Here is a 22,079-nt window from a genome sequence, read left to right on the forward strand (position 1 = left end):
TCTTCAGTTTAAGGCTGGCAATGACCAATAGGTGATGTATCTAACACACTAGCAGTATCGCAGTGACACCAACCCCCTGAAGAATTGCCAAGGCATTTGGCAGAAACTGTGCCAAAAATGTTCTTCATTTTAAAAAAAAAAAAACGGTTGCATTTGTAATCAAGTAAATTAACATATGCTATCTCCAATGTGACAATATCCTACTTGAAAAGAATTAAACATTAAGCACAAGGAGCCAATAAGCAATGAGAAACATAAATCAACAAAGAGTGACCTGTCATGTGATTTTTAGTGTAACCGGGTCATTGTAATTGTCAGAATGGTTATTGCTCCCAATATGATAGTATTTAAAAAGTACAATAGTCAACTGTCCTTTGAGGATGGGGAATATTAAGTCAAGATGAGAAAAAACTAATGAAGTCCGTGGTATGGTGTATAGAGGAGGTCGAAATACGTATGCAGAGTTGTGCTGAGACTCTGTCATGAAGGCTAACAGATAAACATTTATGCTTGGAGACCCCTAAGTGGTAAGTTCTTCCATGGATTCATTATTAACATTATTACTGAAATTGGACAAGATTTATCAGTGGAGCAGGACATGTCATATAGGTGTGTGACACAGTGATTGTACAGTATAGGACAAAGATTTTTCACTAAAACACCTGTGTCTATAGGTCTAAGTGGTAAATCTGGCCCTGAATTTATTATTATTAGTAATAATATTACTGAATTATTGAGTGTGGGAAGCAAATTGTGATGTCTTGATGAATCAACAATTGGGCACAAAACCTCCAGTGCCTTTAGATTCTTGAGAGATACATCTGGCCCTGAATTTTTCATTATCATTTTGTACCTTTAAGCAGAATCAAAGTTTGAGTGCTATAGCATGTCCTTTTTTTAAATGTTAGTGATAAGTCATGGAATGATAAAAAGGCTCATTCAGACACAAAGCAGTGATTTGAAACAGCCAAGGCACAAAGTATTCAGTTGCAAGATGACACGTTTCAAGTGAGAAATGCACAGCAATAAAGAAAACGCGGCGGCTCAATTACAAGGAAGTTACTTACAAAACTGTGAAATGGGTGCATCTAGCTGAGGAACATTTCCTCCTTTAGCATTCAGTTTTTGGACCTGGGTAGGTGGTACAGGTTTATGGGACTGGCCCGTGGCACGGTACATTGCTTGGACCCAAAGAATGCGGTCTTGCTCATCATCACTAGCAAAAATCACCGTGTCACCCTCTTTGACAGCATTAAAGAAGGCTCTGCCACCCTCCAAACCTGAAAAAGAAAAGCAAAAAAGTAATTATCTGAAAACTTGGCAGTCAGGTATAACCTTGACCTTTACCCTTGTTCCTCAATTCAGTTAGGTGGCATTCAAGCATTGTTTCTTCAGTTCTTCCATTTAAATCAATCTTTTTTGCTTCTATTATTTTATGTGACTTAAATGACTTGGTCATGGTTTTCTGAATTTTGTCTTTTGTTCTCGTCTTTTAACAATTTACTTCTTCCCACGTATTGGTATTTTGACCTTTGCTTGACTTTGACTCTGCCTCTGCCCAAAAGAAATTAAAGTAAATATTTTGCTTTTACCTGAATCTCTCAACCTTTGCTAATGTTATACTTCCTATCTTTCCAACCACCTTAGTTTGTCCTAACCGAATATCTCATACTGACAAAGACACGTGCTGCTAACCTCTCCACCTTGCTGATTAAGAGTGACAGCTCAGAGGAAACTGCATTTCTGAAGTGGCCAAGCACAAGTGTGAGGCTGGGGTCCATTACTACCACCACACTACACCTTTATTTTGATCACCTCACTGACTTCATGCTTCTCCCAAGCTGTACACTGAACTTTGTATTAAGGTCCAAAATTCTCCTGGATATACTTCAAGACCCACCTCTTCAGGCAACATCTTTATATAAACACATTGACCAAGTCCTCACTTTTCTAGGGCATGTCAAGGGCTCTCCTTGATGTGCACACAGGCCTCTGACAAGAAGGAAGCAATCCCTGTGGCCGGAGAACACGGTATCGCCATAAAACAATGAAAGAGGAATATTATAAATACATCAACATGGTTTTAGACAATATGGTGAAAATAAAAATAATACTTCTAAGTCACGTTTAAGTGAACATTAAGAATGAAGAGGATTCAAAAGCAATCTGGTACCTGATTCCAGGTGTCTTTCTTTAACAAGAAAGAATACACCAAGAGGTGAAACTTGTGTATAAAAAGTCAATTTTCTGTTTATCAGACACAGAATGTATTTTTTGTTTTCTTCATAATGTTTATTGTTGGATGCACGATGGCATGTCATTCCAATTACATTGTTATATCCACATAAACTTTGTTGCTGTGTGATTACATCTCAAAATACTGTTACCAGACAGTATTGCTTCCCACTGCTTAGTATGCCATTCAAAGGGAAAGTGTCTCCACTTAATCCATATTTCTGTAACATCCTTGAAGGAGTGATTCATTAATGATATTTTATCACCAAATGGAACTACTTACTAATTATTGGTATAATTACTTCTTGCTTAAAGACTCCTCACTCTTCATTTAAATGGACACAACTGAAACTATATTATTCTATTGTAAAAACTGTACTAATGCTAATTATTCCATACTGTCATCCCAGACTGTTCATCTGTTTCACTGTACATTTCAGTTTATAATAAAAGTTTATAATCTTATTTAAAGATACTTTATTTACTGTTTACTCTAAAATGTATCCTCCTTTTTTATGTAGAATGAATTGTGATGATGAACTTTATGACTGGCACTATATAAAGTTTAATCTATGAACAGACTGAAGCATTACACTCTTCTTTCTGTTACATATTGCACTAGTGTCTGTTCATTCAAAAACACTTTGCCATTTTCTGTTATCAATTTAAAGCATCTTGAAACAGTACCACAAAATTCTCAGATCTGATTTATGCACAGCTGCAATATGATGCAACATTCTCAGACTCACATAATCCAATATAGAGTCATGTGGGTTTGAAGACACAGTATAATATATATTCATAATACTTAATTAAGCAATTAAAATAAGCTAAAATTAGCCTAAATACCACGGTCCTTATTTATGTCCAGACCAGCTTTAACATTAAAAAAATGGTACTTTTGTAATGGTGTTACATGACGAAATGTATAAGCAACAAAGTTAAGTGCATTTCCTGCAGGCATGCTGTGTGTGCAGTTTAAAAAATGATAATAATAGAAAAGCATAGTGCTTGTGTGTGTGTAAGCCCGAGTCCACAACGCCCCCTAGTGCACGTGAGAGCATGAATAAAGCAAGAAGCTCGCTGAGATTTTTGTGTATTAGATGGGAAGGCAAAAAATTTGCCTCCACTCATGTTTGAGCAGAGTGTGTAGTTAATTGGCATTATAACAAAACTCATATTGAGTACATTTGTCTATTGTAGCCTTGCCGCATTACAACAAATGAAACTGATAAAAGCAACATAGTCATACTGAGTTGGTAAAAGGGCAACAATACGTCAGAGTCTTGTAGTCAGCATGACGATACAGGCAGAAATCTAATCAGTTAACCTAACAATAGCATGGTGTAGCTGTAGGAGATTCCAGGTTGGTATGCATTGCACATACTGAGAAAGGCTAAAAGGGGCTGTAAGATTTCATAGGGGCTCCAAGGTTTCATGGGTAGTTCCAGTGACCTTTAAGAAAAAAAAAAAAACAGTGGAAATAAAATGCAAATAAGGCAATCTTGGCTCCAACTTCTTCTTAATTGTAGTGGACTTTCTACCTTACACTCAACAAAAGGAAACAACAAAGTCAATGAGAGAAAAGAAGCCTAACCACAGGCTGACTAAAATTAGACAGAGAAGAAGCAAATGTAAATAACAAAAATACAAGAACAAGTCCACAAACACAGAGAAACCAAACAAATGATAGCACAGAAGAATGCATAAAAAGACATTTTAGAGAGGGAAAGATGCAGCTCTGCTTTAAATGTAGTAGTATGACTGAAGAATAATGCTAAATAACTTAAGATGGATGGGGTCCAGCAGCATGTGAATGGAGGGTGAGGGGCAGATTCCAGAACAGATCCCAATTCTGCATTTCACCACTCAGCTCTACTTTGAAAACCTTGGAAGATTTCTGACCATATCAGCTCTTAATGTGTTTCGGCAATGCTTATAAGACCAACTAAGTTATGTTTTTTTGACACATCTTACACAGCACAGATTTTTGTCAGTGCTTTATTACCTGCAAAACCTTGGCTCCAATTTTCAGTACCAGCTTAAGCCTGAAGAAGGCATGTTAAAGTTTGATAAGCCTTCTGTATAAACAATCAGAATCTTGTAGACAATTGTACAGAATTTGGATCTCAAATTACAGAAACTCAAAATTTGCAGATTTATTTTTCAGAGTGTATTTGTATATTCTGCCAAGCATTGAAAGGTCAAGTGAACCATCTGGGATATTTGAAGAAGTGTCAGAGAGGCTACAATAATTACTCTAGCTTTTACTGTATGCTTAAAAATATTTAATATTCTAAGACTAATCCTCAGGTACAAAGAATACACAATCCCAAAATGTAACATTTGCTTATTTAATATGGGAACAAAAGCACATAAACTGATAAAAAGCACATACACAGAAGTTGGGAAACCACATGCCGTAAAGCAAGATACAAAACTTAACTCATGAAGATCCACCACTTGCTTATTATGCTTGTTTTATATCATTAATTCCTCCACAATGCAAAAGCAAAACCATAGGATGGTAATTTCTTTCTCATTGATACTGTTCTGGAGTGTCATATAAAGAAAATGCAAACACAAAATCCAGTTTTGACGTCACACAAAATTTGGTAAAGGACAGAAACAACACCTTAGGCAAAATTTGCAGACATTCTTCTCTGAGGAGGTATTCTACATACTCTGAAATGGATTAGCACCACTAGGGATATTACAAGAATCCATACTTCAGAATCAAGTCAATACCAAAATGCTGAAAACATAATGGCACTAGCTTTTTTATAGTATTGGTACCAAAGTGAAAGTCAGTAGCACAGTGAGCAGTGACTGCAAGTAGTTGTATTACTTCTGAAAGCACAATAATACGTGATAAAAGTAAAAAGTAAAGACTGAATATTAAAATGGCTTACAGTGATGATCATTTATTAAAAAAAAAGGCCAGAGTTAGCTCAGAAATAGATTCATACATGCATTTAGAAAGCATGATGTCACTGACTCGATGCAAGTTATAATTATTTAACTTACAGATGTATTAATTGCTTTTTAATACCAACTCTTACACTGTCCCAATAACAGAATGGAAACTTTTCATTCATTTTCTTATTGTTTGTATACAGATATCTGTCTGAGCATCCATCTATTTTCTAAGTAGTGTCAGGGTCATGCAAATAGGACTGTGGGTTGTAGGAGGAAACTGCTCATCAGCACTGCTAACAACAACTGTAGCAAGTAAAAATCAAGTCACATTTCAAACAAAGAGGCTAGTTGGCTGGTCTACACCACTGGTGAAATGAGTTGCTCCATTTGTTAATAGCAAAATAAAATGTATTTAGTGATTTGATGCTTTGAAGTAACAGAGTATTATGACATGTACTGTGTTAGCAGAAATGCATCAGAGATATGCAGTTATAGCAACACAGACAAAACAGCATACTGAATACAAATCTACAAATACTAAATTTGTATGAATAGTTTAGTTTTTAACGTCATATATTTGAAAGGTGTGTTGGTGAATGTAATGCAGTCTCTCAGATACAATTATCTGAATGCAATGAACAGCAGCCCAGTTAGTTTTCTAATTCTGGATTTGTACACAGTCTGATCACTCATAACTTTCTTATTCAAAAACTAAAAGGGGAAACAGCATAACACCAAAGAGTCATGTGGCAGAAAAAGCTTCCCAGCTGCAATGAACACCACCAATCCTTATAATGGTTAAAGGAACAACTGTTTCGACAACTATTACATATGATAAGCATGGCTTAAATTCTCACCATATTTGTCCTAAATCTGAGAATGTTTCAACACTACTTTTCTTAGTGTGTACAAACTACACACCCCTGTATTTCAGTATCACTGAAGCACTCTTTCAATCTAATTTGTCTGCTTGCTGCTTGACTAGAATCTCACTGTTGCTTCCATACCTACATATGCTATAAAATGTAAATTCAGTTGTGCAAATTTAGCTTATAGTTTCCATGTCAGACTGTTTATCAAATGATTTCTCTGTAAAGTGTACTGTGAGTGAGAGGAGAGGGGCTGGAAGAAGTTGTTCATCATTTTTTATTTATTTGATAAAATGTTTTCATCTTCAAATAGGCTAAATGTTCCAATGATTTTTTTTTCACATCGATAGCTTCAAAAAAATGGATGGAAAGAGATTGCCATAACAGGTAATTTATGAGAGGTGGCATTTATACTTTTGTGGAGGTGGCGTCACTTCTGTGCAAGTAAAACTAAATGAATATTACAGAAATAAAACTGCAGTTGAAGAAACACCTTGTGATGTAACTGATCGGGGCTACAATGGATCATATTTGTAGTACCATGGTATAAATACAATGTCACACTGACAGCTGACTCATAGTTCTACTTGTGTAAATTCAAAGACTGAAAAAAGTATAAGGCATCAGAACATCACCTACACCCACTTTGTTCTTCAGGATTTTTCTTCACTTTCAGAAACATCCAGAAAAATTGCCACAAAACTACATAAAATTATTTCAAGATTTAAAAGCATCCTGTGCCTTTCCTGTCAATAACTGATGTGAATCTTAAACCTCACATCTAGTTATTTATCACTTTACCAGCAATGTGCAGTAGCTTCATTACAGGGCCTTTTAATAATATTCCAGCTAATCCATGGTTTAGTCCCACTAACAGTTAAATTTGTCATTCTCTTCATTCAGATTTTTCTCTGCCATTAAAACAAATAAAACAGGGTAAGTAAAAGACTGAAACATATATTTGGGCAGAATATTCAACAGAAATTTCTAGGATAATAGTAAATTATTAAATTAATGGAGAATATTAGTCACTGAATATTTTATGTCAGAAGATTTCTCCTCTTGTTATGATTTGTCAGAAATCTACCTATAATGACCGTCATGCTTTTTTAGCTTTTTTTTTTGTTCTTTATTTTGCTTTATACAATTTCTTGTATTAGGAATTTGTTAGTTTTCACATACCCGTTGGGGTTTGAGCGCAGGGTCAGTCATTGTACAGCACCCCTGGAGCAATTACAGGTTAAGGGTCTTGCTCAAGGGCCCAGTGGAGTAGGATCTCTTTTGGCAGTGATGGGGATTCAAACCGGCTACCTTCTGAATACCAGCATAGATCCTTAGCCTCAGAGCCAACCGCTCTGCTTGGCTTGTAGAGGACAATTAAAGTTCTTTTCTTGCCTGAATGTTGTCAATTTCTGTTAAATTGAGATAAACATCAGCTTCATCATCCCAGCTCATATTGCCAGCATCCTCGAGTTTGACCAATACTAATGAGGATGGACAGTGAAGAATCATTTTTTAATTTTCTCATAGTAAATTTCACCTCTTTAACTTAAACATGTTTCTATCCATTATAACTGTCCTCTGTATGTAACCCAGGCTTATTACAACTGTATCTTTATAGGAAGCACTGACAAGAAAGATTACAATTAAAAATTTCAAGCAAAAGGTTTGATTGGAAGATCATTACATTTATGATCATGAGGTGCTTACTGCCATGACTCCAATAGACTAGAATCACTAATACAAAACAAACAAACAATAAACACAGCATTGACAATGAATGCAACCTCATACAATAGATAAAAAAAAACACAATTCAAGTATACACAGAAAGTTAGTACAAGTAGCTTCTGATTACACTTATGAACTAAGGGTAAAAAACTGACCCTGAAACCATATCCACGGGCCATAACCAAAATGGCTTTAGAGCAAAATGTATTACATTTATTCATATATTTTATTTTAAAACCTATGCCTTATTTGTTTTTGTTGCATATACAGTATTGGTTTCTTTATTTCACTGTATGGCTAACAGTTATTTTTTCAGTAGGGTTTATGCCATACTTCAGTGCCACCACTTCCTAACAAACTGAGTGAATAAGGACACTATCTTATCTGTCTCCCATTGACCTTTCTCTAACCACCTTGGAGTACTTTAACTTGGGAAAATGGCACCATTGGTGGCATGGCCACAAGATTTACCACTGCCAGGGTACTAAATCTTATGCCCCAAGTCTGACCTTTTCAACATTTCACTGATTGCAACTGTAATTTATACCACAGCATTTATTTCTCAATTTGTCCAGTTGCACTTTAAATATGGTTAAAGATTTAGTCATAACAATGTATTCATTTGAATTAATCTTCACTTGGTGGTAAAGTGGTTGTAGCTCACAGCACAAAGCTTAAATCAATGTCACCTATAGTAAGTCAAGGGAGACATAGTAGCCAGTGAATTGAAAAAAAACTGATTATATTATGTCCTCAGACTCCAGAACAATAAATAAAATAACTAGAGGCGTCTCACTGTCTTTGAAGAGCCAAACGGTTTATAGCCCTTTGGAAAAACATGCATCCACAAGGTCGTTGGGTTAGTTATTCGTTATTCAAAAATTAAACGACAGTCTGTAACCTCTGACGACACTCAATTTGCGTTTTAAAAATTCAAGCACAAACACAGTTTAAAAAGTAAAGGAAATATAGAATTACAACATAACTATAAATTCAAAAAAGAACAGACAAAACAGGTGGAAAAGAAGACTTTCTGTATTAATCAAAAACATACAGCTGCTGGTGACCATAAAAAGTATACTGTGACTAATAGTAACTTAATTCAATTGTTGACCTGTGAACTTCCAGAGAGGACCAGAAGCGCTAATTTTATAACTAACCTTATAATTTGGGGATACTTGGTGGTCTTAATAGGCTCTCTCAAAATGTGTTGTTTTGCCATTTTAATTACTGCTGTTGCAGTATGAGTTATTGGCCAAATTTTCCTACCTCTGTCATTATGTTAAAGTCAAGTCATATTATCAGTATTCTTTTAGCGCTTAAATGATAATATCAAAATGAAAATTTTTCAACAATTGTCAATTATTCATATGCAACAAAGGACTGATCTTTTTATGCCCACTCCTGTCTGCTTTTTAAACTTCTCCCACGCAAAAAGTGCCTTCATTTTACTCAGTCATGGCTGCGGCAGAGAATAAAAAAATTCTGTGAAATAATAAATAGATAAAACTTATTATCAGCACACTTTCATTTTAAGGTCAGATCACACTATTTCAGAGGAGCCAAGGAATGTTTAAATGAAACAGTACTGCCAACATAAAGCAAATTAATGATATAATTACACTCTAATAAACAGTGAATTGTGTGATCATGTTTTGCAGAAATAAACGTTTTTGACTACGTTAATTTAATTTTTGAAGTAAACTATGCATATATGTATTATATGTTTGTATAACAGACCTGCATTTAACTTCGATAATTACCAGCAGGTGCCTCTAATGGCTGAAGTAAAATTTAGAGCCCCAAAAAATGTGCAGAAAGTTCCAGAGACTCTTACTTAAACAGATTGCTGAATTTGAACACTAAGGGCAAAATGGGAAACAGACCTGAATGGGTCACCAGATCATTTTGGGGTACTTGATCACACACAACCAAACTCACTCACACGGGACAAAATTAGAGTTGTCAATCAGAAATAGCCTACTGATTTACAAAGTAACATTATGCACAACCTTGATAGAGCAAGAATTCAGTAAGAGATACAACTTCACAAAAACAGAATACATTTCTTGGGGAAGAATGAACTAAGTACAAAATGTAATCTTTGCAAACTCTTACATTTTCATCTAGTTCACCAAAAGACTTAGCTTTTATCCCCAAGAGCACCTATTCTGCCATTATTTAGTGAATCATCTGCAGTAACAAAACAAACAAGTAATGTATGTTATGTCTGCAGCTTTTAGCAGTATCACAAAATAGGACCATCTCAAGTAAATAACATGAGCATTTAGCCAATTGCACTATTATGAAAAATGTTCTGAACAGATTAAACAGTTTTGGTAATGGATGGATAAATCAGGTGGGAGGGGCCTGGTGGAGTGCAGGCCCCATCTTAACAAAAGCCAGTTCAACATATAGACAAGTGAAATCTAACTAAAAGAAAATATTTTTCACACAGAAAACTACAGACACTTATAAAGAATCACATTGAAAATATCCAGTCTTCTGTACATCTTATGATATGTCTATCATGCTTTAAGTTTCTAAACACATTTAGTGTTATTTGTTTGGTTATATAGAATTTTTTTTGTTCTTTTGTTGATATTTTTCCCAACTACTACCTCTTCTCTATGAAATCATTCAGTCCTAGCATGTAACTGGTGTTGCTAGGTGTGCAGTTGCCTTGGCCAGGTGTGCCATTTTCTGCATGAAAAGGGATACATATAAATTGTGTCTGAACCTTAAAAAGTAGTTATTTTTATGTGTCAACAAATCATTCTAGAGTTTAAATGAATGAAATAGAAAAAAAAAAACTATTTTGTATCTCTATTAAATGAAGAAAGTCAGCACTCTGGGTAGCTCATTTAACTTGACGGAGAAAGGTACAGAAATATATTGCTGGTGGGATATTAAGAAAGAAATCAGGAAACATCCATTTTCCAACCTGATTATCTAGTTTAATGTTATGGGGAGCCAGTGGCTATAACAGCTTGGCATAAGGTGGGAACCTAAATAGAAGGGAAAAAATGGCCTATGGCTGTAGTAAAATGGTTAGGCTATGCCAAAAGCTGGCTTTACTACTTCACATCTCATTATTAAAAAAAATACCGTGTATATAGATATGGATATATTTATGAAGAAATAAACCTGACTAAAATTAATGTCAGCCTAGTATTTTCACACGTTACCCCATGGAAAGTGGTTTAAAGTGACTATACATGACGCTCCCTTGGAGCAGCACTTCTTACCTGGCTGCGGATCTGTGTAATCCACTGTATACCCGTCAAGCTGCAGCAGTTCCTGTGGCTCTGCTTTCTTTTCTCTGTAACTGCACATAGCAAATGTATACTGGCTGACCTACAGAAAACAAGAAAAAAATTAGATCAGCATAGAGTCCTTGAAATAAGACAAGAGTATGGCATTAACCAAGCTAACAACGCATGGAAACACCTTCCAGATGAACTGAGCCTAAATGGGGGTGGGTGGAAAAATCTCCTTTTCAAAGAATTAAAATGGCATCCACAAATAAGAAAGCAAGCAGGACTGTCAGCATGAGGCAGTGGCAGGGCCTGATGCTTGGAGAGCGATGTCATTCAGGCCAGACAAGTTTAAGAGTGACATACTGTCACAAACGATGCAGGCTGGACTGCTAGGTGCCAGTCATATTAAGGAAATTTTAAAACCCTGGCCATCAGTGCAATCGTCACCTCTGCCGTAAGTGGCAGCTCTCACTCCTTGGCATGGGCCTTTCTGACATGATAAATTCAATGTCATGTTCTTGATGGAAGCTTTTCAAGCTGTAGGGCAAGAATAGAACTCACTAGCTCTGAGAGCCTTTGGGATGACGAGAGGCCACATCAAGGCCCCAGACCATATTCATTGTTAAAGTTGGAGACTGTCAAGGACTAAAAAGCTGTTATAACAGAGAGCAAAGGATGCAAAATCCCACCAGCTAGTGACCTTCTGTCAAACTGAGAGTTAAAGGATTTTAAATGACATTGCTTGTTATGACTTCATGCATTGTAGACTTCTAAATAACCTTGTTATTTTGGGTGATATGTGCACTTCAGCAAATACACAATATGAAGACATTAGCAATGTCTGTCAATATCCAATCAAGATTTTTGTTCTTTAACCTTGGAATAAATGATTGCCATCAAATGAAGAACATGATGACATATTTTCTGGGTGAAATACTCAGTCCTACTGTACTTCAGGCAAGAGGCAAATCACCTTAAAGTTGATTTATTAATCCTCTGGTCTGCCAAAGAGCCGAAGACTTCATTTCATTTGGTACTCTGGTGACACACAGTGGCTACTATGTAATACTGCGGTTATATTTTAACACCTTTTTTTTAATCCATTTGCAAAGTGTTTTTGATGTGAGAACATCTGTAAATATTCAAAGATGCTGATTTGAAAATGAAAATAAAAATTAAAATGCCCACAGGCATCACAACTGCATGTTCACTGAATGACAAGGTGGTATCTTGAGCAGAGATTGTACCAAGGAGTCACTGGGTAAAGCTCATTAAGGATTATACAATTAAAGAAAGTATATACTGGCATTTAAGGTAGCTCCTCTACACCTTAGTGTAGGTGAACAGGTAAAAATATAATTCTAATGGCACCAGAAAGAAAGTAGCACCATGAAGGGGAGGGCAGGAAGTCAGTTTAGTTTATAATAACAACAATAAAAATAATGTATTTTATTAGTGCATATGTCTGAATGGATACAAAAGGAATAATAGCACAGAAGAAGATCAAATATGTAACACTGAATATAAACTAATATCACATATTAAACACCAAATAATAATAATAATAAATTACATGTATTTAGTGATTGGCATGGCAAAAAGGATCAGGAGATGAAAATGAAACAGAAAACTAGCAGGGGTCAAAATCTTAAAGGCAAAATAAAGTCAAAAGCAAAAATCTCATTCCAAGAAACAAAGCACTAAATCAGTAAACAGAAAACTAAATATATTCACTCATTGTTCCCCAGTTGAAGCTGGCTTAAAAAGTGTCAAATTAACAATGTCACAATGAGTGGTGATAGAAGCTACTTTCCTCACAATGACTTGCCTCATTGTTTAACTGAACCACAAAAAGGTGGCCGCTGCAGGAAAAACAGGATGGCAACCCAGTAAATAAAATAAATAAATACATAATTTAAGATTTTTTCTTGAAGTACAAAATGAGGAATTAGTAACACTTGTGTGTTCTCTGACCTTTAAAACCATCAGTATTCCACAAAATAGCATTCCTAGGTAAATGAACTGTTAATTTGCTCTGGTTTTGTCATTCACTATTTCTATTCTACAATCACTTTTTGTGCACTGGCTTTCACACAAATTGGGGTACTGTTTCAGGCTGTTACTTATTTTTTTGTGATTTTTTTTGTTTTTTTACTGGGAGTATGTTATGGTATACAATATGTTACTTGTATTATATAAGAGTCAAATTTTTTGGATTGTCATAGTTCATATGCCTCATTTGACAAAAAAAGTGCAAGGAACATAGAAGAAGCTCCTCTTAAGAGATTGGAGAACTTGTAAGAGCATCACAGCCTTCTCTGTATCCTTTGCAGGAGGCATCACAGTATCTGCTGTGCTGTACACACCCTTGGAGTTTGTCAGGAAGTTCATTAAAACCAGAGTCACCCACAAAGGTCCTAGGTAGACCTATCCCTTCCAGTCATGTGTCCCCCAGACCAGCAATAAAAGTGCAGCAGAAGACTTTGCTGATGATCACAAGAGCTGACAGCACTTCTCAGAATGACCACAGGATTATGACAGACACTCAGACCCTCTTTCTATTTCCATAATAATTCCTCCTCTAATAAACAGGACTGGACTTAGACTTTGAGGTGATTACATATACTGCTAACTTAAACTCTATTTGGTCTTTTGCCAAGGCAACATTAACATTTAAGAAAGCACTGTTTTGATAATTGGGGAAAAAGAAAATGGGTTTATTTTTGAGAAATAAAGAGATCAGGAGCCAGAGTTACAAATTTTATTCCAAACCATAAAAATATTTAAAAGCTGCCTATTTTGGTATTATATAACTATATAATTTTATTATACTGCTTATATATTACTCATGAAGAACTATTACCCCACATACAAATGAAGAGTGTACTGGTGCTACAGGTTTAGTTTTTGCTATCTCAGGTTCTCTCTCCATGTTTAAGTGAACAGCCAAGCTTTACTGATACAAATTCATTTAAACAACAAAAATGCAGGAGACACATAATGCTTCATAGTAGAAGTCTGTTTAGCTCTGGTACTCCTTCCTTACTTAGTTTTGTTTTCTTCTGTCTTTTTTCTATTAACACACACTCTATAATTTGGAGAAATCCTTTCCCTCTTCCATTAGGAATGAGCAATACAAAAAGAAAAAAAACATTCAGCAGCTTTTGATTAACCAAACCTTGCTCAGCTTAACCATCCTTGCTCAAACAAATCTCAACAGGGTTGCAGTGAACCGGCATAATACTGGAGTAAATGTAAATAATTTACTTTACCATTCAAACTCTGCTGCCTGAGTTTCACTCATTAATTACAGCTCTTAAGGTTGAAAAAAAAAACATTGTAATGAAAGAGCTTACTGCACTTCAGATCATCATGACCAGTCACGATTCACAAATCTTACAATTTAGAAGGGAATAACAGCTATTAATTAAAATCTCACTGTTTTGGCCGATTATAGCAGAGAAAAACATGGCAAAAACGAGTGCACTAAAAGAAGAAAGTAATAATGCAAACAGATTTCTGAGCTGCAGTCTTCCAAAATGAACTCCTCACCTGATTAAGGGCGACATTGAAATTACATGATCCCATTGAGCATATCTCTCCAATTCACCAAAACCACATACTCACATTAGATATGTCCTCAGATGAACTGGCAGGCAGCAAGTTCAGATGATGTCATCAGAGTGAAAAGGTTTCTTCTTTAACTTCAATCAATAGGCAACCAGGAGACAAAAAGCCTTCAATATGATCATCCAAAGATCCAAAGCTGCTGGGCTGTACACATTTTTGATTTGTCACTGCTCAACTAATTACAAAAGGTCCTTTACAGAGCCGTTCGAGTCTTGAGGGGCCACATCTTTGTGCAGCGGACCTCTTCTTTATCAGTAGCTTTCTTATGCAGTAAAGTGGGGCTAGCATTCCAAGACCAATTATATTTAGGAAGACAACTCAGACCATGCTGTTCTATTTGAATAAAGATTTGAAATATTGTAACAGAAACCTGAATTTGGAAACTTGGCATTAAACTGCAGAATGCTATTCTTTGTTAAAATGCTGCCTTTAATAATGAAAACACTTTTCCCAGATTCAGTATTTCTATGTTATAAAAATTCCTCTGTGTCAACCATGTCTTTTCCAGCCTTCAGGCACTTTTATTAATATGTTCTGGAGACCTACACCCAGTTACTTCCTTCTGTTTAGTCGTCTGTCCCTTGGAATATTTCCCAACTCTATTATATCACTTTTTCTTCCCCATATTTTAGTTTCCCTGGCTATGGTCAATATTCTTTTTTACACCATATCTAATGTTAATTTTCCTTTATGGGTCTTTTTTCCACCAAGCTTCTCCTAACATCTGGGTGAAGCCTCAGTCAATAAGTGAGTATGTGGTAGTAGCAGCCTAATTCAGGTAAAGCTACCCACAGTTGGAATAAACAAAGTATTTCCAAAAGCTTTTCAATTTGGTCATCGACTGAAGACACCAGTAAAGAAAGTGTGAAAAACCATTAATTTAATTCTCCCCCCCCCCCCCCCCCCATTTATTGTTGTATTAATTGATTTCTTTATTACAAACTGTATGATGTATGACTTGTTCTAGTAACTAAAAATGAAAAATGGTAAAGAAAATTAAAGTCAGAATCATAATTCATCTGTGGAGTCTATGTTGAATTTGGAGGTTTCATTATGAATCAACAAATTAAATTACCTGAACAAGGACAAAAAATCTCTTCTTCCATCTCTTCCACACATTTTTACCAATTGCCCATAGGTATCTGCAAAAAATGTATAAATATGTTTAATGATTTCATCCTCCACCCTTTATTTTTTAGAAATGTTCAGAGAGTTTTCAAAAGCAGTCATATTGGCAATGCAGGTTCTATACCATCCACTAGAGGGAACTCCACAACAAAAATACCAGAGATGTCCTCAGTTTAACTTCAGCAATGCATCTCTGTTGTTTCAGCAAGTTTTGTGATAAAGCAGTACAACATACACAGAAATTGATAACAACAGTACAAACTGACCACTAGAAAACACCCCTCCAGACACCTGTTTTCTATCATTTATCCAATGAGGGTCTCAGAGGCAGCAGGCTAAACAAAGACACTCAGATGTCCCCTTTCCCCATCAACTCCTCTAATCTCTCTGGGGGAATAATGAGACGTTCCCATGTAAGATGGGAGATAACCTGAATAATTGTGTGCAGCACATGAACCACAAACAGTAAACTAAACATTTTTAAATAAAATAACCTAAAACTCTTGAATTCACACATTTCACCCATGAAGCAGTCGGCACTTAACAAGAACTGTGAAAAGAGTGCCAGTCCATCACAGGATACACACATGTAAACAAACACACCAGGCAAATTTAGAGTCGGCAATCAATTTGACATTTATGGAAATGAGAATGGGAAGAAAAGCAACATGGATATGGACACACCACATACCTTGGGATTAATAAAGTATCTATCTATGTAAACTTTATGCAACCTGTAACCAGGCTAGAATTTGAATTCAGATTCCTAGAGCTATGAGACATAGTGGAAACACTGTGGTATACTTTGAATAAATAAATAAACAAATAAATTCACACATAGTTAATTTAAACTGGATATTTCCAATTTAAGAATTGTTGGGCATTTCATGCATCAGTAACGAAGGTTTCTGGACAATACTGATGTATTACAAGACATTGACAAACTATTAAGAAATATCTTACTTTTTTATTTTATTTTTCAGGTTCATGATTTTCAAAGTTAAACTATGAATTATCAGATATTTTACAAAAACTTTTTTTCTCCTTGGCTAGTGGGAAGGGTGATAAGCTGTACACAAATAGGTTTTTGGTTCAGCCCATACCAATGTATTTGGGATTGCTGTTTGTTTTTGTCTAACCTGATGTAGTAGCATGTCTGGTTGTGAATGAGATATTATGTTGAAGCACATGTGACCTCTTGTTCAGTGAATCAATCACTTGCTCCAAACTAACATTAAAGGGGAAACTTTCCAAAATGGAGAACACCAACTGTGCTGATTGCAAACCTGTTTTCTTCAGCCTTATGCATCATCATCTGAGACTTTGCCATGCCTGACTACACTACGCCAAAAGGAAGGATGACTCCTTATATAGCCTGCAGAACTTCAAGAATTCATTAATGTGGAACTACCACCTCTACTATAGAAGGTCTTCATGACCCTACAAATTGCTGTATTCTTTTGTTTAGAAAATTATTTCTCTCAAGTGAGACTTTGACACTATGGTGGTGTAGTGGTAGTGCTACTGCCTCACAGTAAGACCACCTGGATTCACGTCTGCTTTGATGAGTATTCAAATTCTCCCCATTCCCATGTGCGCCTCCACCTACAGTTCTAAGACATGCAGGGTAGGTGGGTTGGTGATGCTAAATTGGCCCTAGTGTATGTGTCTGTGTGTACTCTTTGTGATGGGCTGGTGTCCTGTCCAGGGATTGCTCCTAGCTTGTGCCCCATGTTTGGCTTGGATAGCCTCCAGTTTCCATAAGACCTTGTGCAGGATGAAGTAGGTTCAGAATTTGAATGGATGAATTTTGACTCTCACACTGTTCACATTATATTTACTTTATGCTCCTGTAAAAAAAGTTTTTTAAAAATAAAGTAGATTTTAAATTGTTTAAATGTTCCTCAAAATAAACCCTCCTTTTCAGACCACTTAGGCAAACTGAACCACTGAAGGTCGGTTGCCAAGTGAGGCAGCAGTAAAAACTGCAGTGAAGGCCCTGTGATGTATAGTTGAATAATGTGACCACTAGGGGGAAACGATGGCTAAGTAAACCAATAAAAGAATACCAAAATAATTTTACATTTGAGAAATTAAATTATAGCTAAGAAAAACTTTCCAATCTCAAATTATTGATTCATTAAACTAAACGTTATTTTGAAAGATTGGATCACTAAGAATAATCTGAATTTTTAATAGGCTGATTCATAAACGTTTACATGCTATAACCTTTATTAACATTTTAAACATCTATTAAGCACAATATGAGAAAACGTCTCTGTTATAATTGAAGTATTAACCAATGTAATGAAAGTTTTAGGTTTTTAACCAGTTTCCTCAGGTATAGACTTGCAATATATACCACGTAATGCTAGCCCGTGCAGGCCCAAGTGTTCGTGCAGGCGGAGAGGAACATTTCTTCTGTTTCCCCTGTAGAAGCTTATCTCATAAAACCAATCTTAGCTGGAAAGGCGTACGTGTGGAAGCATGGGAAATCAACAAGAGGGATATTAACAAACCCTTAAGGGAAAAGTGTTAAGAAATTCAGCTTTGTATAAAAAAAAAAAAAAAAAAAAAAAACACTTCAGGACATCCCATGGAAAAGAAAAATGTCATCTGAAATGTAATTTGAGTAGCACTTAACAAAGCAGAATTTATCACTGTGTTATAATTTTTTTCCAAATGCTATAAGATGTGTACATTAAAAAATTTGTCAGTATCTGGAAAATAGAATACAAGAATATAGGACAAAGGTCATCTCTGACAAACAACTTTGATATCACCAAGTCATGTAACTAGAAGCAGGACATGTCAAAGTGAGTATTTCATATGGTTTTGAAGGTGCAGTAATAAACATGCATGCCAGAGATGAGACCTTGATTAGAATAATTCCAAAGCCACTTGAATGACTAACTGCTGTTTTCTGTCCATCTATACCTTTCACATTTCTATATCTACGGATCTAATAAAGTATGTCTGCAGCTGGTTCCAAGACACTGCTGGAAGTGTGTATGTTAAAATCCTCCTTCACAAACTGGTCTATATACATTTTATTTAAAAAGTATGAAGTATTGTCTCACAATTCCGATGGCAGGCAAGAGGTATAGTAGAGTAGCACTATATGCTACAAGGTTCTCAGTTCAATCCCCAATAAATGTTGTAAACTTAAACCAGTTCAACACCTAACTGTCCACAAAAAATTAATTAAATTGTACTATGTCTCTATATTTGTAATGCCTCTTGGAATGTTGCTCATTACATGATGTCCAATATATAAAAATAAATTATTTTTGAGGAATTAAAAAAATGTCATCCTTCAATTTTTTTTTTGCCTGTTTATCCATGCTGTACCTAAGACATCAACTCTGCGTACAAGGAAGGAAAACAATTCTGGTCAGAATGCCTGTACCTCTCTGGGTACAGACACACAAACCAACAGTCACTTATACCAGGGCTATTGTAACCTAATCTGCATATCTTTGGAACATGGAGGAATCACTGTGTGTGTCAAAAAAATTATTAAAATGTTTATGAGTCTTTCAGATTTGATACTTTGCGTACATGGCATCTCTGTGACATCAAGCCCACTCAGGACATCCTTTAGGTCATAATACTATTTACATACAAAGCACACAAACTAGAAATGGGCCACACTATCGGCTGAACTGAGGGTCATGAACAGTGTTACTGGATTTACTCTTATTTAAAGGGTTAAGTTAAGTAACACAGGGAGACTGAGAGGTGCCAGTTGAGGTGGTTGGACCTAATAGGATCGCCTCAGGCATCTCCTTACGGGGCTGTACAAAGTATGGTCCAACAAGAAGGTCTAGGGCAGACCCCAACATACACTGAAAATAATGATATCTCTCAGTTAGCCTGAACGTGTCCTTGAATTTTCCAAAAGAAGGTGGAAAGTTTGCTAAGAACAGATGTCTGGTCTGTTAAGCATTCAATGCTACCACAATAACCCTGACCAGGAAAAGTCAATAACTTTACAAAAAAAAAGCATGTCAAGATTAGCCATAAGCTAAAGGTAATGGGATCTATGAATCCACTTCCCGGACAAGGAAAATGTGTTTCTAATGTTATCTCCTCATCTCCATTGGATCAAGCCAATTGAAAACAATTTCATATTTTCCATACAGCTTTACAGGTATGTACAATTACAACATATGGTTACTTATTCAACACTAAACATCTCCAGTGCTCTCAACAAAAGATCCAGTATTATGCACTGTACAGCTAACATAATTGACTTACCCGGAGTGCTTCATATTCTGGGGTTTGTCCATTCGAATGGCAAGCTTGATTTTGAGGTCTTGATCTGGGCAATTTTTGGAAACTGTCATTTTGTGTAATTCTGCTTGTTTTGGGCTGTTTGGTGTTGGATGTAAGACAACCTGAGGGAATAAGAGTGTTTACAATGGTAAAACTAACACAAGATACCAAGCACTGCACAATATGTTTACTTATCACTCTGGAGACAGCAGTAACTATTACAACAAGCCAATCCAAACTGCAAGAGGACAAGGAGAGTTAAGATGGGTTAAGGTCTAGAAGCAATACCAACCACACAGAAGTAGGGGCATGGAATTATCAAACTAGCAGAGGTATAGCACATGGAAACTTTCAGTACATGCACTTATGTAGTGCAATACAAACAGAAGTTCTGCTGCTTAAAATAAGTTGTCTTACACCTGAGAATTCATGTTAATATCCTCAAGAATACATTTAATTTGCTATTTCTTTCACAGGAAAAATATTACTATTATAAATTCTTAAAAATCATTTTAGGTATACACCATGTGTTTTAAAATTGATATCATTTTAACTCATAATATTAATTGCCTTACGGAAGCACAGTTGGCAGTGTTGGTCTGGTCAGGCTAGGGTTAATTAGTGACTCTATAAGTGTGGGTGTGCATGTGAATGAGCCCTAAATTAATAGTTATGTAAGTAGCAAATGGTACACAATGATAGTAAAGTATAAACACAATTCATTCAATCATGAAACCAACATATTCTGATAAAATGTCCTGGCTGAGATAAATAAATAAGTTAATGTAGTGATGAGTTAGGGCAAAAAAAGAGTAACTAGTGGTCTAGGAAAACAGTTCCTATAAAAACATGCTTAAAATGCTAAAAATGAGAAGAATCTGTTTTCCTCTTATTCCGAATACCAAATTTTTGCTAAGTCACAAATGTAGTGGGATTGAATGTAAAGATTTGATCAGAGCAACTACTTTTGCTTGTGCTTTCATATTCAAGACATGACTGCACCAAGTGATGCAACAAGAAAAAGCCACTAGAGATGTATCCAGCCGCATACAAACATGTATAGGCTCTTATGGCCCTGTGACCCTGTCAGAGGCGGACATTTGTAAAACTGAGAATACCGTTCTTAGAAAGAAGTCAGAGACTGGAGAGGTTCTGTCTGTCTGCATCTCAACAGGCTAAATTTTCTGTGTGGCTTAAGAGCTAAGGGATTTGATTATGAAGCCCAAAACCGTGTGCTGACACCCTGTGTAACCTTCTGTGAGTTTCACCTCTAGGAAGTCACTCTAGTAGCCGTGTATTTCACAGGTTCATTGGTCTAACTTCAAAAGACATTTCATGTATTGACTGAAGAAAAAAACGATCATACAGTACATGTCACAATTAAACAATTACAATTTTTGTGGTAACAGATACTGCACACAGGTTGATGATTCTGATCATACTGTAAACAAACACCACAGTGAAGGATGTTGCAGGTAATATTCTGTCCATTATGACCGGTCTGCCTCTCTGGTCCACCCCATCTTGACTTGAGCAAGCTGAATTCCTGCCTATAGCTCCTCTATTCTGGTCTGCCTCTGTGGACCCCTTTTATCTCTGGGTATGATTTCTTTGCTGCCTTATTCAGCTTGCCCTTCCACATCCACTGAGACCTTCCTTAGGTCTACATCTACCAGGAGTGAAGAAGGCTGCACCACAACACAGACAATGGTCAGGACATGCTCCAGCACAGCAAGTTGAAGGCTTGACACTCCTAAGAACTACAAAGTTGCATCATGGAGATCCAGCTGAGTGTTGGCTTAAATTAAAGTTCAGGATGCAGGAGTCTTTTATGGAAGCAACTCCAAATTTGGCAAACCCAGTTAAGTACACAACTTCTTGGCTGTAATAAACTGAGGGGTGGCAGTGGCTGACCTTCTTACTTTGGCAACAAGCCTGTTTGGCTTCACAAGGATCCAGGTGGTCCATGTCCACCAACAGTTAGATAACACATTTCTCAACCTGGGTACAGAGTTGGGAGGTTTTCCTG

The 22,079-nt window shown here is 36.2% G+C and overlaps 1 protein-coding gene across 9 annotated transcripts in view; it reads right to left on the minus strand.

Moving 5' to 3' along the window:
• The window catches only part of cadpsa (Ca2+-dependent activator protein for secretion a), a 366,374-nt gene that overhangs the window by 138,298 nt on the left and 205,997 nt on the right, over positions 1-22,079 (minus strand). For all 9 annotated transcript variants that reach the window (XM_051921196.1, XM_051921193.1, XM_051921192.1 and 6 more), the window contains exons 8-11: positions 20,033-20,172; positions 15,720-15,786; positions 11,003-11,111; positions 1,068-1,280 (exon numbers count right to left, since the gene is read on the minus strand). In XM_051921196.1, coding sequence (XP_051777156.1) covers positions 1,068-1,280; positions 11,003-11,111; positions 15,720-15,786; positions 20,033-20,172 — 529 coding nt within the window. The remainder of the gene's footprint in view (positions 1-1,067; positions 1,281-11,002; positions 11,112-15,719; positions 15,787-20,032; positions 20,173-22,079) is intronic.

The sequence above is a fragment of the Erpetoichthys calabaricus genome, chromosome 18 (genome assembly GCF_900747795.2).
Source record: "Erpetoichthys calabaricus chromosome 18, fErpCal1.3, whole genome shotgun sequence".
Lineage (NCBI taxonomy): Eukaryota > Metazoa > Chordata > Cladistia > Polypteriformes > Polypteridae > Erpetoichthys > Erpetoichthys calabaricus.